Consider the following 19,013-nt stretch of genomic DNA (forward strand, 5'->3'; position numbering starts at 1 on the left):
GTACAATAAAGAACCTTACATTTTTTACAAATTCAAGAACACATCTGTTTTTTTTTTTGAGTACATGATTTTTTTCCCAAATTCATGATATTAGGGAAGGAAGTCACCAATTTTTTTCCCAAAATTAAAGGAGAAAATCGATATATTTTTGCCAAAAAAAAAGTGTAATGGAGGGAAGTGATCAATAGTGGAAAACACAAGGAGAGAGAGTGTGTAATTGTAGTGTATCCCTTATTTTAGTTATGGACTAGAAGTGACCATTGCGAACCTCAACATTGTTAAGCTTAGCAACCTCTTAAATAGATAATCAAAAGCTGATGTGTCAACTTTTGATTATCCATTTTTAATTATGCCACTGTAGATGGCCTAAGAACGCAGAAAAAATATATACTGTTGGTAGCCATTTTTGCACCATTGAGCTACGAACCTCCGTCGCACTCGGACAAGGGTAGGCCGTGGGATGCTGCATCTTGTTTCTCCACTCCAGTGGTACCGTGGTAATTTAGTTGATCTTTCAGGGCAACAGAAAACAACTCTGATTTCCAATTCCCGCCCAGAATTCGGACAGGCGGACCACTAAGGAAAAAAAAAAAACCTAAAAAGCGCACTTTAACTCAAAAGGGGCTACTCCCAATAGTATCTAGCTGCCTTCTCTCCTCTTCTCTTCTCTACACCTCTTGCATTACTACAGTCCAGTACTTTCTCTGCAGCTCTCTCTCTCTCCAAAAGATTTCAAATTAGGTCCGTCCTGCTTCTACCATTCTCGTCATCAAGTACTCCTAACCTTTTATGCATGCAGTCCATCTCTAACCCGAACTTCAAAACAATCGAAAAATCTCCCCATTTTTCAGTGACTGAAAAACCCTAATCTGGACCAATTTCTCGTGGTATTTGACTTTAATAGTGTATCTCTTTGTTGTTGTCGTTTGAAGATATGGAACCTGGAGACATGGCGCTTGAGAACGAGATGAAGAACGAAGCCCCTGTGGAGTCTCCAACCTCTGTGCTTGAGGACGAGGTTCTATTTGCTGTTTCTCTTTTTTCCCTCATTGTTTACGCTTCCTATTGTCCTATTCTATCGTCTGTTTGTGTTACGTAACCGGATCTGTACACCCGGCCCCACTCTGTCCTGTCCTTATCTTCACCGTGTTTGATTTTTTGGGGTTTTATTTGGGTCCATGAGAGTTTCTACTTTCTGATATAGATACTCTGTGTGTATTGTTCTGTTATGGTGAAGAAAATAAGAAAACTTTGGAAATGCTTTGTGTTGTGTGTGATATTCGTCTGAATGGAAAAGTGTTGTGTTAAGGCTGTGTTTCGAGTGTCTAAAAAAGTCAGTTTCTTGTCCGGTGAAGTGTATTCGTTTCAGTTTTCAGTTAAACTCTCTTATTTCTGGTTTGTCTTGAAGATTGAACTGAGAAATGTGCAAATATGTGGATCTATTTAAAAAATGTTAGGAAAATAATTTTGACACTCCATTTTTTTACGATGTCACTCCAAAATTTGTCTTTTATTATGCCTTCCTATGTTTAATTTTTAAACTAAAATACAAGTTTTGAAGTGTCATCATAAAAAAATAGAAATAGAGTGCCAATATCATTTTCCAAAAATGTTTGGTATAGACAAAAAAATTCAATATATTCAGAAGAAGACCACTAGTAAAAAATATACAAATGCGTTTTGAAAAACTTGTCTTTTTGGACATTTCAAACATAGCCTAAACTAAAGAGATTTTTCATTGACATTTCGTTTTGGGAAATGATTTTCACTTTTTGGGTAAATGATTTTTACACTCCCTTTTTTGGCAAATGCACTCCACTTGTCTTTTAGTGAAAAAAAGTAAACATGAAGGTTTCACTAAAGGACAAAAAATGGACTGCATTTAGCAAAAAAAGAGAGAATAAATTTTTTTCCCCTGTACTTTTCTTGGGAAACTGTAAAAGGGTTACTTATCCAATGTGGATGCTGGTTATTCAGCTGCTTCTGTTGTTGCTTTTATCGTGCACTGGTGGATCAGTTGTTGAGCTATTATCATTGTAAAGTAGTTACTGTTAGTACTTTTTATTCGTAGTTTGTAGTTCTCCATTTTTCGCTGCATTTTCTGTTGTTGAAGTAATTTTGTCTTGGATTTGGACAACTGTTGATCCTCTGGAATCTTTAACATGCTTTGTCTTATGCGTCAAATAATTAGGATACTGTTAGTTCATAATTTATGCTTTTTGTGGTTTATCAGTGTTCAATTCTCTCATTGTGTAGTAATCTCATATATATTGCTCTACACTTAAACCTGAAGGATGTATCCAAGGAGGAAATTGGAGTCAAATTGGAGGAGGAAATACTTCTTGACGCAAAAAATGGAGATTCTTCTCTTGTATCAAGAGCTATGGCCGAGGAGGAGGTGAAGTTGCAGGAATCCCGGGTGAAAGAAGAAGGAGAAAATCATCCCACAGATGCACTACGCTTGAATGATACCCAGTTCACAAAACTGGATGAACTTCTAACACAAACCCAGCTTTACTCGAAATTTCTGCTAGAGAAAATGGATGCCATTACAGTTGTATCCACTTATGCCCTTTCTAGATGAAATTTTTATGTTATTGTTTTCTCTTTTAACTCATTAATTCTCATGAATGATATTCTTAGAATGGTGTGGAGGAAGATGATGACACTGTTAAAGGGAAAAAGGGAGGTCGTGGTTCAAAAAGAAAAGCGGCAACAAACTACAACAATGTATGTCTTTCTTTCTGTTGTCTAATTTCATCTGATTTTGATATGGGAGTTTTGCAGTCTATATTACCTGGACCCTTCAATGCCATCATGCTCCATCTTTGAGCTCCATGTTCTTCCTAGTGTCTACACATAAATACTTTGTGGGAATTTGTACATGCACCAGACGGCAATTATTTGGGTCTTTGGAGTTCCTGAACACAAAGTTTTACGCAATCTCATGCCATGGCCCATGCACTCTTCCTCTACCATGTTTATATAATATAGGTTTTTGTGTGGAACATAATTCATACTGCTATGTGTCAGTATTGTTAATTAAGAGCAAGGAAGCTGAAGCTTCTGAGTTTGATGGAGAATAACAAAAAAAGTGGAATTTGTACATGCACCAGACAGGGCAATTATTTGGGTCTTTGGAGTTCCTGAACACAAAGTTTTACGCAATCTCATGCCATGGCCCATGCACTCTTCCTCTACCATGTATATATAATATAGGTTTTTGTGCGGAACATAATTCATACTGCTATGTGTCAGTATTGTTAATTAAGAACAAGGAAGCTGAAGCTTCTGAGTTTGATGGAGAATAACATTCCATTGATGCAATTTTTGTGATCCCTATCAAGAAAATTAAGTTGATTTTAAATCTTCATATTTGTACTGAAGCTACACCTTGCTATATGAGTGGAATAGTTTTGATTAGTACTTGGATTATTTTCATAAAATGCAAAAACTTTGATCTATGGATTGTTTGAGTAAAACAGTTACGGTACTGCTAAGAGTTTTTACATTCAGCTGGAAGTAATGCTAGATGCTTCTGATATAAGATATTCAGATGTCAAGGTTAATTTGTTCTTGCTTATCTCAATTCCATTTGTACTTGTCAATTTGTATTTGCTGTCTTGCTGGAGCCTGGTAACTTTGACATCTTGGGTTCACCAAATTACCATCTCCGTGTCTCGTGATGACGATCCCCATATACTTCCATTTGGTGAGCTAGTTGGGACACTGGATTTTCTTGCTTGAATGAAACCTTTGGTGTATCAAGTGTCACTTGATAACAGGCAGCCTAGCTACATTAATTCATGTACAGAGTTTGTGCTATACTTTTTTGCTTAATTTTGTGGTCTGGCATCTCACACAATACCTCTGTTGTGCTTTATTAGATAGTGTTATGTTTTAGTGATGAATCCTCCGGATGAATACCCATTTATCCGCAGCATGTGATCTAATAATAGTATGATCATTTGGTTTGTTCTGGGTCCTGTTCGAGTTTTACGTTTGGTATCATAACTTTTTGGTCTCTTAGGTGTAATTGTTCCCTGTCAATTTATTTCCTGGCCTGCAAACTACATGAAACATGGGAACTTTTTATCCATCTCAGAGAAAGGCCAAGAGAGCTGTTGCTGCCATGCTTACAAGATCTAAAGAAGGCACTGATCCTGAAGATATTAACCTTACTGAGGAGGAGAAAACTGAGAAGGAGCAAGCCGAACTGGTACCCTTATTGACAGGTGGTAAGTTAAAGTCCTATCAGCTTAAAGGTGTGAAGTGGCTGATCTCCCTTTGGCAAAATGGACTGAATGGCATCCTTGCTGATCAAATGGGGCTTGGGAAGACAATTCAAACTATTGGCTTCCTTGCACACTTGAAAGGGAAGGGAATGGATGGGCCGTATCTGGTTATTGCTCCACTGTCTACGCTCTCAAATTGGGTTAACGAGATATCAAGGTAACTTTCCTTGGGATTCCTTATCGTAGAATGGGGCCCTAGCGATTGGATATATGGTTTTCCTTTCTGAATCTTTTTCTTTGGTGAATTATCTTAAATCATGGATTTGTTTTATTCTTGTGGTTTATGAAATACTGAAACTCTGTTGGACTTCTCTTTTTCCTTTTTGTTGAAAGGTTTACGCCATCAGTGAATTCAATTATCTACCATGGCAGTAAGAAAGAAAGGGGTGAGATAAGGAGGAAGTTCATGCCGAGAACAACAACTCCCAAATTCCCCATCGTAGTTACTTCATACGAGGTTGCACTTTCTGATGCCCGGAAACACTTGAGGCACTATAACTGGAAATATATTGTGGTAGATGAGGTAATCAGTGAAAGACTCTCTCTCTGTTGTAAGCATATGCTCAGGCTTGCATTTTTTAATAGACACTTCTGCTCTGATATCTGAACCATCTATCTTTCATACTGAAGGGGCACAGGCTGAAAAACTCAAAATGCAAATTATTCAAGGAATTGAAGCTTTTACCCGTTGAAAATAAGCTTCTATTGACTGGAACTCCTCTGCATAACAATTTGGCAGAACTTTGGTCATTGTTGAACTTCATTTTGCCCGATATATTCTCATCCCTTGAAGAATTTGAATCATGGTTAGTATGATATTGGCTATTTTTGCTTTCCTTTTTCTTTGTAGTTGAAGTATGTGAATGACTGTGATTTATTATACTCCTTGAGCTCTCTCAGTTAATTAAATGAATTTGTATGTTTCTTCATAAGAAAATGCTCTGACCAATACTTATAGCCTCCACACTCTGCCGAGATTGCTACATGTTTATATGCACTAATAAGCATTTAAATCTTGAAGGAATGGTTATTCATGTTATTTCAGAACAGGTCATCTGAGGCAGTCTTCCTCGACAGGAGTCAAGTTCTGTAAATAATTGCAGATAACCAAGACTGCCAATTATAGGATTAGCTATTGTCTGCATATTGTAAAGAGGACATGTCAAAATAGTTAGTTACCTCACTTCTGTAGGCCCTCTGCTCTAGTTAGTTATCCATGCTGTCTTAGTTGGGCTCTTATGTTATCAGGATTGAGAGCTGTGTTTGTGAAGCACTAGGACCCCATTCGTTTTGGGATTTTGGACTCTCTCTGCGCACGGTCCCCAATAAATTCTCTCAATTATTACTCTCATTTTTCTTTCTATCTCTCTCTACTCATTACCCAAAATCCAAATCCTAAAACAAACATGGCCTAGAAGATTTCATTAAGCACTTATTGGGAACTTTTATATCCTCTTACCTGGAAGAAATGGTAAAATGAACAACTTTGTTATATGGTAACTGAAATAATACAAGTAGACATTGTATATTCTGAGTATGTGGTGTGCGAGGCAGCCGAGGCTGATCCATTCCTCAATGACATCCATTCCTGAATGATTTGACCTATGGTTCAGCAATATTTTCTGTGAGAACTCACCTTTAGTCCCACATCGGGAAAGTATATAACCATCAAGTGGTTTATATAGTAAGTCCGATCCCTCCAGCTACTAATAACCCGAGGTTAATCTTTCGAGCCACGTGGTTAGGCTAAGAGTTATCAAGTCAGCTGGTGTGGGTCGTTACAGTTGGTTTCAGAGTACAACCTTGGTCTACATGGTGGGGGCCACCTTTAGAATTTGGTACGAGCCTGATGTGCTGTACAGAGCTAAGTGCCGTACCATGGCCGCTAGGGGAAGGTTCCTGGGCCAATGCAACGAGGATGTTGCATCATAAGATGGGGAGATTGTGAGAATTCACCTTTAGTCCCACATAGGGAAAGTATAAAACCATCAAGTGGTTTATATAGTAAGTCCGATCCCTCCAACTACTAATAATCCGAGGTTAATCTTTTGAGCCACGTGGTTAGGCTAAGGGTTAACAAGTCAGTTGGTGCAGGTCGTTACATTTTTCCACATGGAATACAGTTGAAGTTGGTTCATTTATAATAGAGATCAGGATTTGTATATTCGTTGTGGGAGATACTTATTTGCACTGATTTCAGTCTTCTTTTGCCTTTCCCGTGCAAATCATGTTTTTGCACCACAGTTGGCCTTGATTAGGAGTTTTTATCTATGTGAATTTTTATGGAGTTATGTATGAGGAAAATTAAGGTCCAGTGACCATTTGGTTTACTTCCCTTGCCCTTGCTACACATTAACATTTCGGTTATATATTTAGGTTTAATCTTTCGGGGAAGTGCAGCAATGAAGCCACGAAGGAGGAGATTGAAGAGAACAGAAAGGCTCAAGTTTGTACTCATTTCTGGTTTTGGATGTTTTACCTTGCTTCCAACATTTTAAGGGCTCCGTGGATATTCTTGATGTTTTTTATACTGGCAGGTAGTAGCAAAACTCCATGCGATCTTGCGTCCCTTTCTCCTTCGAAGAATGAAATCAGATGTTGAGCAGAAGCTTCCTCGAAAAAAAGAGATTATCTTATATGCTACCATGACTGAGCATCAAAAGAACTTCAAGGACCATCTAATAAATAAGACACTTGAAACTTATTTGCGGGAGAAGGTGGATACAGGTAAGAGAGTAAGGGCTGCTTTGGCTAAGATACCAAGGAGGGTTTCTGAGATCATACAAATTTAGTCTGGAGGAAAAAAATTCTGCCTGTCAATTTGGTAGTTGTATGATTCTTTTTTAACTCAGAGTTGTGTGATACTGTGATTGTTCATACTTAACTAAGAAGCACATGTACGGGTACAGTAGAACAACAGAACCTTACAAAATGTGGGTATGCGTACGGCTATAACAAATGCGCATTTATAATATTACATGTCAAATAAATGAAATAGATAAAAGACTTCGGCGATTAAGAATCCAACAGCAAATAACTGTTTAACACCAACCTTAAGGTGCAAATCAAAATTTGATACTATTATACTAGAGAACCTATGGACAGAAATCTTATTCTACAATAATTACAAGCATAGAAACATTAAGTCTTATAAACTTAGCTCCATTTTTGTATTGGGTACGGCTTGATATATATTGGGGTTCTTCTGAGGTTTGGCAAAAATCGTAGGAAAAAATATTGGTATGTGTTCTGTGTACCCAGAATGCATTTAAATGCACCAGGCCACAGTACCTGGTACCGGTACATTACAGGTACGAGTATGGCGGGGTTTAGAAGTACCCGTGCTTCACAGCTTCACAGATCCTAGTATAATACCCCATGTTCTAAATCTAGCAGGCTTTGTCTAACATTAAATGGCGTATGATTTGCTTCAGATTTCACTTTGAATGCTTCTGGTGCTGGAGCGAAATTCGTGTTTTAAGTTTGTGACCAGATTTAGCTGAGATAAGTTTAACTTGGTGACTTAGTTTGAGATGGTATCATGTTGCCATCAATTCAAATTTCACAGTTCACACTATAAATAATCTTCATGGTTCCAGCCTTGATTTGGTATTCGGTGATCACTCGTCTTATACATAGGTTATAGATTCGGTTCAAATACTCATTCATTCAGGATATATTCCGCATTGGTAACTACATGGTTCTATCTAATCATTGTTTGATGACTCTGATCTCATTCCGGAAGCATGTCTTACAAATTCCTCTGCTAAGTTTCAGTTTCAAATGGCAGGACGTGGTATGAAAGGGAAGCTTACCAACGTGATGCTTCAGCTTAGGAAGAACTGCTACCACCCTGATCTTTTGGAGTCAGCGTTTGATGGCTCATGTATGTCTCTTCTAGCTTCTTTTACATCTTAGCAAGCTGGAGTTCCACAATTTTGAGAAATTTTTGTGCGTGGCTTTCATGACAGACTTCTATCCACCTGTAGAGCAGATAGTTAATCAGTGTGGAAAATTTCAGTTGCTGGACAGATTACTAGCCAAGCTATTAGCTCGCAAGCACAAAGTATGTTGTCAAGTAAAGTAGTCAGTCATTTTCTCACAGGTTGGATGTTTCTCTTATGTTTGTTTTGGCAAACAGGTGCTGATCTTCTCTCAGTGGACCAAGGTTTTAGATATAATGGACTATTATTTTAGTGAAAAGGGATTTGAAGTTTGTAGGATTGATGGCAGTGTGAAACTGGATGAAAGGAGAAGACAGGTAAGTGCTTCACTGTAAAATTGAATGACTTCTCATAGTCAGCTTTGTACAGTTGCTGCTATGGTATTGAGTTTGTCTGTGCAAAACTGTGGCTCTTTCAAGATAGTTATATGTTTTTGACTGGCATGTGCAGACTGGTCTATACACTTGAGGTTGATTGTAGTAGCACTAAGCTAATTGTGTGGGGAAGCTGCAAACTATCTTGACTTCTAATGATACCTTTTCTACTTGGAAATTGGAATCATGACATATTAGCCAATTTAAGTGTGTATTTATCTTTAACTTATGTTGTTCTTGGTTTTGCATGATGTAAATTCATCTCATTTTTTGCATTACTCTTTCTAGTTGATGGGCTTGGACCTGGTAATATTTTCTTCTGATTTGCCCCCATCTTTTGTACTTTATCTAAGCAGAAGTCTTTTTTTTTTTCTTTACCTATGTATCCCTGAATTTTATCTCCTGCAAAAGTCCTCTTTCTTATATCCTCTTATTTGTTCAGAGTTCAGACTTAGGCCCCTTCATCTTCAGTTTTCCTATTATTTGGAAAGAGATGTGCTTGCTCATGAGTTTAGATGGTGTCTGGCTAAATCAAATTGGTGTTACTCTATACATTGGAGGGATGAATGATTAGTAGTATGCTAAGTGCTAGACTCATCCAGAGAATAATTATTATATTTTGGTGTTGCTTGTTTGTTCTCAGATGGTATGCTGTTAACCATACAATCCTAGACGCATGAATAGTAGGTGTGACACGGCACAACCTATGATACACGGATCCTCGTTTTTGGGTTAAGTACCTGTGTTGACACGACACGAGTGTGGGTGCGGGATCCGCATGGGATTCGTTGAAAAATAATCGGACACGTTGGAACAGTTGGAACAAGAAGAGTCATTTTCGAAGAAGGATGGAATAGATCTGGCTTATGGTCGGAGGAGAAGATCGTCGGAGCAGATCATCATCGTCGAAGGAAGAGCAAATCGTCACTGTTGAGAGAGAGAGAGAGAGAGAGAGAGAGAGAGAAGAAGAGTCATCGTTGAAGAAGGATGGAGTAGATCTGGCTTATGGTCGGAGCAGATCATCACCGTTGAGAGAGAGAGAGAGAGAGAGAGAGAGAGAGAGAGAGAGAGAGAGAGAGAGAGAGACGGCCCAACTGACTTGTATTTCGGGAAAAGAGAGAGAGAGAGAGAGAGAGAGAGAGAGAGAGAGAGAGAGAGAGAGAGAGAGAGAGAGAGAGAGAGAGAGAGAGAGAGAGAGAGAGAGAGAGACGGCCCAACTGACTTGTATTTCGGGAAAATGATGGCCCAGGACGTGTTTTGATAATTAATACCCGCCAATGACATGTTGAGAACATTTGTTAATGCTGAAAATGTCCTTGGCGGGTATTAATTATCAAAACACGTCATTGGCTGTCATTTTCCGATGTATTTCTCACATTTTTGGCCATGGCCCATAAGACATCTCATTTATTAATGGACCACAAAAACATGTGTTTACCCTTTATTGTTTAGTACATCTTTTTTGTATTTGTTGGAATGAATAAAATTTCAAATTAAATGATTATATTATGGAAAATAATTTCATATATTTCAATAAATAATATAAAAAATTCTCTCTCTCTCTCTCTCTCTCTCTCTCTCTCTCTCTCTCTCTATATATATATATATATAAATATTCAGCGGATCCCCGCACCCATATCCAAATTCGGATACATATCCCCGAATCCTCTATTTTCTATTTTGAACCCGCACCCAATTCTCGTACCTGTGTCCGTGTATCATAGTGCACGACAGGGATTCGCTTGGGATATGTTAAAGGAGATAAATGTTAATATGTACTTTATAAGTATAAAGTTGGTACTAGGCATATTTAAAAATTTCATAGGACAACCAATACTATATTCAAGAACTAAGCATCTAAGGTAATTTTAGCCTTCATCCAATTACTAAAAATTGCATTTTGAACTTCCTAAAATATCATTTTGGCATTTTAATGTCCCCAACGATTGCGTCTCGCCACCCGCGAGTACTCCACATGGACACGGATATAGGATACGGACACAACATTGACACGTGGACACGTCATTTCTCCGAAAATTAGGACAGACACATCGGGGATACATCAAATGTGATGTACTTGTATTATAGAGGTATGTTATAATTTCATATGAACGTCGGAGACATTAACGAGCCCTTAGCATGTTCCAAGAGTGTTGCCAACATGTCCTAGAGTATCCACAATGTGTCTAAGTAAAATAAATATAATAAAAACATTGGAAAAGTATTTAGGCATGTTCAATACGTGTCCGGAGAGTGTCGTGTCGTGTCTGTGACCCACACGTGTCAGACACGGATACGTGAGGCCGGTAGACGTGTCCGTGCTTCTTAGTTTCTTGTCTATAGCATGTCTCTGGAGCCTGTCACATGTTTCCGCATGACACATGATGCCTATGCAAGTTTGTGTTTTGTAGGGTTGAATAGTTATTGCAATTATGGTTTCTAGTTGATAAAGTTATAATGGTGGGTGGGGTGTATTTCTTCCTATCTTATTTGCTGTCAATCCTTTGTTCTTCTCAACTGCAAAACCTGCTACTTTTCACTGTTAATATTTTTTGGTTTACTGCTAATGTTGAATTAAACATACAGATCCAGGAGTTCAATGATGTGAACAGTAGTTACAGAATATTTCTTCTTAGCACTAGGGCTGGTGGGCTGGGTATCAATCTTACTGCAGCTGATACCTGCATTCTATATGACAGTGACTGGGTAAATTCTTTTTATTAAATTATCATTCTTTGTTTTTGTTTTGTAGTTTTGTGCCGCATCTTACTTTGCTTTTGTTTGTTCCACTTTGGAGGCATTTGACATTTTGTGATTGTTGAAGAATGTGTTGCTTTTGCATCCCAGAATCCTCAAATGGATCTACAAGCTATGGATCGATGTCATAGAATAGGTCAGACAAAGCCTGTTCACGTTTACAGGCTGGCAACAGCTCTATCAGTTGAGGTATTTTATAGATGCCTACTGTTTATTGTTGTATATATTTTGCTTGAAGTGTATATTATTGTGATGAAACTGAAGAATTGTTCGTTATCAGGGTAGGATTTTGAAAAGAGCTTTCAGTAAATTGAAGCTCGAGCATGTGGTGATTGGGAAAGGGCAATTTCAGCAAGAAGGAGCCAAGGCTGGTGGTATAGATGGCATGGAGGTTTGTGATACTTGATGTAATTAGATTTTTTGTATACCAGCTACGTAGCAGGGATACTTCGGGGACATGTTCCGGTGTCATGTGCTTGTTGGAGACTGACACAGGTCCAATGGGCAATTCCAAAGATACTGTGTCATGTCCAATTTTTTAAAATTTAGGTGTAAGAGTGTCGGTGTCATGTCCATGTCGTGTCGCGTGCCCCTGTTGGTGCTACATAGTATACCAGCTACATCCTACTATATTTGGAGTCTCTTCCAGATTGTAATTTGGTTAGATAGTCAGTCCAAGTCCTAGTGATGCTTTCTTATTTGATTATGGACGATTCCAAGAGCCCTCGTATTTTCATAGTATTGAAGTTCCATGATGAGTACAGCGTTACATCCTCATAGTAGTCGAATTTGGCAAAGGGTATGAGATACATGTTTGATGCCTAGTTGGCTGTGGACCCAAAGAACATTTGTTGTCAAGCTTACTAACCCGGGCAGGTGGCCTTGCTGTTGTGCAGCTGCACTTGGGTGCAGTGAGGGATGTTGATGAGCTTGTGGTTTAATGGATGGGTTGGGGTTTGGATATTGTGTCAATTTCTTCTAACATTAGACCCAAAAAAAACAAAAAACACTTAAACCATGCATGAACTTTTCATTCTACAAGAAAACCTCTACTTCAGTTCTGTGAAAAAAATAAACAATTATTTAATAGAGTAAAATTTGGTTGTCCTACTACCCTTTGGCATAAAGCAGAACACACATAACTGGAGCTGGCACTCATACTGCCGAATCTGGTTAACGTAGCATATGGCATACAAGAGTACATGTTGGTGTTTTTGCGACTTGTTTTAGTTGTTTCAGGTTTTCATGCGAAGTTCAACATTTAACTTCTCATTACTGATTTTTAATTTCATTTCATCCGAGTTGAAGATTCAACATTTTCATGCATCTCGTGATTGCCTTGTGAACTTGCCCTCTAATACGGCGTGAATTCACCTCTTCTGTTTTCCAGACTTATCCTTTGTTTTGATTGGAGATGTTTAACTATTTACTTCACACCATAATCGGTAAAGCCGTTATCTATTGCTGTGTTACATCAGGAAGAGGAGCTGCTGGCGTTGCTCCGTGATGAAGAGGATGATGAAGACAAGATGATACAGACAGATGTGAGCGATGAAGATTTGGAGAGGATCTTAGACCGCAATGATCTCATTGCTGGCGCATCAAATAAAGATGGGAAGCCCGAGTTTGCTGCTAGTTCGCTTCCGCTGAAAGGGCCTGGCTGGGAGGTTGTGATTCCAACTGCAAGTGGTGGTGTGCTCTCCACTCTTAACAGTTGATATCATCGGCAATATGTTTGTGAGGGGGGCCCTTGTAGGATGCGGGTAGTTCATGATCTGGAAATTCTGATCCAAGGCTTTCTTTCGGTTTTGTGAACCAATTCCTGGGATGGGGTATGGTTTCTAGAAAGGGAGCTGTTTTTGTTGTTGTAAATGTAAAAATCCTGTGTCTCGGTGATTAGGAAAAGTTGAATTACTTTCTATTTGACATTGCACTAAGGGTACGATTATTATCTTTTGTGCTTGTTTGCACTAATTCTAGTTTTGGCACTAGCTTCGGCTTTTATTATTTGGCAGCATTTAGGCGGTCATTTCATGGGTTTAATCTACTACTATTTTAGATCATTCGAGAAAGTTATGGTACACAGGGTATACTGTATGTCTAAATTGTATACCTTCTAATAAGGGATGTGTATCATAAGACTGTCCTTCAAAGAATTGCTTATTTCAAAAAGAACTAGTCTACTGGCACAGCAAATTTGTGTACAAATTGTGCACAGATTTTTATGTGGGGCTCATTACGGGTCCCACACAAGAGATCCGAGCCATTCATTATGTTTAAAACATTTTTTCAAGGGCTTTCGCGAAAAATCAGCTCAATTCGATGCCTATAAGTGCTTGATTTAATCATCTAACTTTTCATTTAAGTTTTTAGAGAATGAAAAGTTAGACAATTAGATCAAGTACTTATAGGTATCAGATTGAGCTGATTTTTCGCAAGGGCCTTTGAAAAAATGTTTTAAACATAATGAACGGCTCGGATCACTTATGTGGGGCCCACTAAACCCTTAGTAGGTCTCACATAAAAATCTGTGCATAGATTGTGCACAGATTTGCTGTGCCAGTAAACTTTCTGTTTCAGAACTGGACAAAAAATAAAGGGTAAATTTCACCACCTTGAGGTTTTCCTACCCCCACGTTTTGAAAAGTGACACTGTACCCCACTCAGTTCTCGTTTGTGAACGCAATTAATGAAGGATGGCTCTATTTCGTGGTTGCCCTCATCTGGTTTACATTTATTTGAGATTTGATACTAGTAGTACACTAGAAATAACAAGATTTTTCCAAACAGAATATAAAAATATATACATCGACAAAAAAAATTGAATAAAAGAGCAACTAATATGACCATAAAATTGTTGGGAAGGGGCGTCCAGAGAACGCAAGGTAGAGAGAGAGAGAGTCTGGCTGTTAGGGTGGGTTCCTCCCCACCTCCTCCGCCGCTCCCCTTCCCTGCCTCCCCCATCCACTTCCTTCCTCACCACTCAATCCCCCATCTTTGGCCTCTTTCCTCTCCTCCTCCGCTCGCTCGGTTCAAGGTCGTGAGGCGGTTGAGACTCTCTCCTTTGAGAGTTGAAATTTCTCTCTCCCCTCCATTTTTAGACTCAAGAACCAGATCTGAGGTTCTAGATCTGGTTTTTTCTTGGAATAAGCGTATTGGCGACGAAGACGGTGTCTGCAGCGGCTTCTGCCTCTAGTCTACGGCGGGAAGAGTTCGAGTTGGAGCGGCGGATCATCCAGGAGGGCTTGCTCAGTGTCCATACCTGGCATCTCAACTTCAGCCTCTCCAACCCCTCCTCACGAGTGTGTTCGACGAGTCCGGGTCCGGCGTTGTGGTTCCATACAGGGTTTTTTTTTTTTGTTTTCCCTGTTTTTCTTTATGTTTTTTTTTCTTTTGTATTTTGGGACCAGTAGTGTCCCCTTATTATAATGTGTATGTTTTGATTGAATTTGATATAATATTGGGATGATTTGATTTGCTCGAAAAAATATGACCACAAACAATTTTCTATGGATCTACCTGGAACATTTTGTTAAGTCATTTACTTTCTCTTCTATTCTAAGTCTAATAATGTATATGGATCTTCTAATAAGTTCTTTTGTTCTTTTTCAATCTGGATTTCAGTCTTTTAAAATTTTTAACTGGATTAAATGTCTTCGAATATTTGGGTCTTTTCTTCTATTCCTTGCAGTGGGGATGCGGGAGTGGTGGTTCTCTTGAAAGTCCCACATTGTTAGTCTTTTTGCCCATAATCAAAATGAGATAGTAAAAATTCAAATTTAACAGTCAATTTTTTCCTTCTCAATCTAGTGGTCTACATTGAATAGTATTCTAGTAAAATAAGTGAAAGTAGAGATCATTTGTTAAAATTCATAAAGTTATCAATATTGTTAAATGCAAAATCACTTGCCAAAGTGGAGAGTGAGTTTCACCTACTAATAAAGCATTTGCTTTATGGAGAGTGAGTTTCACTTTCCTATGATGGTTGTATTTGATTGAGAAAATGTGGGGACCATTAAATTTGGTTATTGGCAAAAGGTTGCTAGTTTTGGTCATCCAAAGGCCAAAATTTTATGAGTTGCTAAGTTTGGTTATTACAGTTTGAGCACCTTTTTAAGCAAACATTGTTAACTGTAACAATCTTTTGGTTTTGATTATTACATTGTGGATGCTCTTATACTACAAATTTTCACTAGTTGCCATTACTAGGCACAAGCCGTTTCATACTCACACTTTGCCTACTTTTAATTCTTCAAAGAATGCTAGGGGCGTCAAATGGGGGGTTTGGGCCAAATTGAGTATGTTACTAAGTTGTAAGTGGGTTAGGTTTGTAATGAGTCATCGACCCATTTACCTCCATTAGTTATGAGTCCAATTACTCATACCTAACTCGGTCCATTTATTTAAAATCAAATTTGACCCGCTCATTAACCCAATTACATATACATTAAAATTTAAAATGACTAAAATACACATGTCTACTGAAATGACCATATTACCCTTGTACATTTAAATGACTAAAATATCTATGTGCATTAAAGTTACCATATTATCCCTATACACTAAAGTTCTGCCATAAAAAGCTTGAACAGCTAGTTGCAATTCACCAACGTAAGTGGTCCTGGCATCTGGTCGAGAAGAGGAGATAACTGGTCAGTGTAGAGGAAAGAGCAAAGGGGCAGACGGAAATGCTTATGTTGAATTACCATGTCAGCTGGATATCGAAGACAAGGAAATATCAAAAGCTCTTTTCTCTAATTCGGATGGAGATGATGAAGTCTTTTTTTTTTTTTTGGTAAGTGATGATGAAGTCTTTACTCCTGACAAAGAGAATTTTACTCCAAATACTCTTATTTCTCTTATTTTGAGGTCCATGAAGAATATGGGTCTTCTCATGTCTACCAAATCATCATCTTTGAAAAACAAGGTGATCTCAAAGGTTTTTTTCACTAGTTTAGATGAAAAAGAAGAACCCTTTACCCCAGACAGAGAACTTAACTCCTAATACTCTTCTACTAAGGTCCATGATGAAGAAGAGTAAGATGAAAGAAATCAAACAGTCACAACTGTTATAAGAAGGCAATCTTACCCCTTTCAGTCAAAAAGAACCAGACACCAAAAGTGCTCAAAGAACAAAAATCACTGAAATAAGGGAAAAAGGGAATAGCAACCATAAGAAATTTGCATTTCTCTAGAAGCAAACAAATTCAAGCAAATTATACCACAGGCCACAAAGAACAGTTTTCTTTTCACGCAAACAAGTTGACTTTAAAGAAGATAAAGGGGAAAGAAATGTAGGAATAATGAATTAGTTTAGATGAAAATGAAGAACCCTTTACTCCAGACAGAGAACTTAACTCCTAATACTCTTCTACTAAGGTCCATGATGAAGAAGAGTAAGATGAAAGAAATCAAACAGTCACAACTATTATTGTGGGCAACATGCCCTTTGAAAATTTTCGGATTTCCAAGCGCGAGGGCCCAGAATCGAGGGAGCGCTTTTAGTTGGTCGACAAGCGCTCGCAAAATACAGAGTCGCCACTCGGGTTTTGAAGGTCCGACACCCAAGGAACCGTATTTTGAAGCACCTGCCGCTCTATTTTTGATTTGAAAAAGTTAAAGAACCAGTCCGTCATAACCATATCTGGGTTCGGGAGCCAGGTTACGAGAGGGGAAGGGTTTTAAGGCACCCCTCTCGCCCAATCCAGAGATCGGTCTCTACTTAAGCATTTTGTGAAAAAGTTTGCGATTCTTCTTTTACTAATCAATTTTTGGCCAATTAGGGCGGGGAAACAGTTAATCGGGGATTCAAAACTGTAACACCTTGCAACATGTGATCAAAGATAATATGAATGGATGGCATGCTTGAAAGATAAACGAGATAAAACCCAACACTGTTAACGGGCATCAAAACAGTGCATTGATATGAACGAGGCACAGGCAGCAGCCAACTTGCATGCATGGCTCTGCCAGCATGCAAGTTAACTATCGCGTGACTAACTCATACCATCGCGGGATGGTTATATCCCTCCAACATGTTGAATTTCATCTCCTTCTGGGCTCTAGAAGGACCAGTGCACACCCAGGATTCAAACCAAGCAGTTTATATATACTGAAAGGAAATAATTATTACAAACGGAATGGATAGAAAATAAACACAAACCCCTAAACAGTGGAGGCATTAAACAATGGTCATAGACCAAGCTGCCCATGCAAGGGCAATTACTGGAACAGACGGACCATCGCGCGATGGAGTCACTTCATCGCACGAGTGTCGTGACTGGACTTCCAAGAATTGCTTTGCATGCCTGAGCTTTGAGACATGTTCAAGAGCAACCCAGGGGCATTCCAAAGCTAAATTACTAAGAGTTATAAGTTAAACTACAAATTTTAGCATGCAAGACAGTGGTTTTAATTTAATCATACTTCAACATAACTTTTTACGCTATAACGAAATAGAAAGGAACCATGACCCTATCCCCACGAGGACTGTCGCGCGATAGCTAGAAGCATCACGTGATTGAGTGAGTCCATCGCGCGCAGAAATATTGGTGTACGATTCTTGTAACTCTGCTGACCTCAGAACCAGAACTGGTATTGATTACCAGCCTTGGCTCTGCCAGCCCCCCTCGGGGATCAAAACAGTAAACAGTAAAGGAGTTATACCTTTGTTTGAGTGTTTCGGAGATGGATTGAACTAGGTGGTATGGCTTGGAAGATGAGTGTATGGAAGTGACTTTAGTAATGAAGTATGAGGAGTGTTTGAAAATGGTGTTGTCTTTCTCTCTTTTCTCTTTTTTTGTAACCCTTTGCAAGATGATCAATGGGGAGTATATATAGGAGATGATAGAGTGCTTGGTGGGTGGCAAACAAGGTGTAGAGACCAGCCAACAAGGCTGGCCTTGGTTACTTGGTAGCCAAGGCCATCCCAAAAGGTGATGGGAGTGGTTGTGAGAGTGGTGTAACCCATGCACCTGCAGAACACTGTTTAGTCGATGAAAACGGGGCTCCTCAGGACAATGGCCCCTCTGATCATCACAAAATTCAGCTGGAAAAAGGTGAAAGTGACGGGTGTTGACCATCGCGCGAGGGACTGGGTCCATCGTGCGATGGTTTTACCCACCCATGCGATGGTCAACAGTCAAGCTTTGACTTTGACCAACACCTAGCAAGTAAGGTGTCGCGCGAGGGACCCAATAGGTCGCGCGATGGTCAACCCCTGAGGTTAGGGTTTTAGGGTTCAAGATGGATTTTGCTTACTCCAAGCTCAAGCCATTTCACTCTCAATACTGTTTTTGACCTGATTCATCATCGAGGAAACAAGAAACCGAAAAAGAGAGTAAATCAATTGGGAAACCAGATTGGGGTGTCTACAGTAGTCCCTCTTTGACGGCACGCGGAGCACCATTGACTAGTACGGGTAACGTCAAAGATTTCTAGACACCCATCCAATTTACCCAAAAGTCGATAAAATGGAAAATGCAAACAAATATATAAAAATGTCGTGCATCGATGGATCAGAAAGCTAATCAACAGTTCGAAGCAATTCTCCTGGGGAACAAGTAAATCGGACGGATGGATCGTCACTAATTTTGAAAATGGACGGATAGATTGTCGTTGATTGATAATCGGACGGATGGATC

General features: G+C 39.0%; 1 protein-coding gene across 1 annotated transcript; it reads left to right on the forward strand.

Moving 5' to 3' along the window:
- The first annotated feature begins 651 nt into the window (after positions 1-651).
- LOC131336711 (ATP-dependent DNA helicase DDM1-like) lies at positions 652-13,442 on the forward strand. The gene is made up of 16 exons (XM_058372649.1): positions 652-741; positions 933-1,018; positions 2,294-2,557; positions 2,644-2,730; positions 4,106-4,452; positions 4,629-4,818; positions 4,926-5,101; positions 6,672-6,741; positions 6,833-7,022; positions 8,086-8,181; positions 8,267-8,361; positions 8,437-8,556; positions 11,200-11,319; positions 11,461-11,559; positions 11,651-11,761; positions 12,849-13,442. The coding sequence occupies exons 2-16, from the start codon at positions 935-937 to the stop codon at positions 13,086-13,088; spliced, it is 2,289 nt and encodes a 762-aa protein (XP_058228632.1). The 5' UTR covers positions 652-741; positions 933-934; the 3' UTR covers positions 13,089-13,442.
- The last annotated feature ends 5,571 nt before the right edge of the window (positions 13,443-19,013 follow it).

Source organism: Rhododendron vialii, chromosome 8a (genome assembly GCF_030253575.1).
Source record: "Rhododendron vialii isolate Sample 1 chromosome 8a, ASM3025357v1".
Taxonomy (NCBI): domain Eukaryota; kingdom Viridiplantae; phylum Streptophyta; class Magnoliopsida; order Ericales; family Ericaceae; genus Rhododendron; species Rhododendron vialii.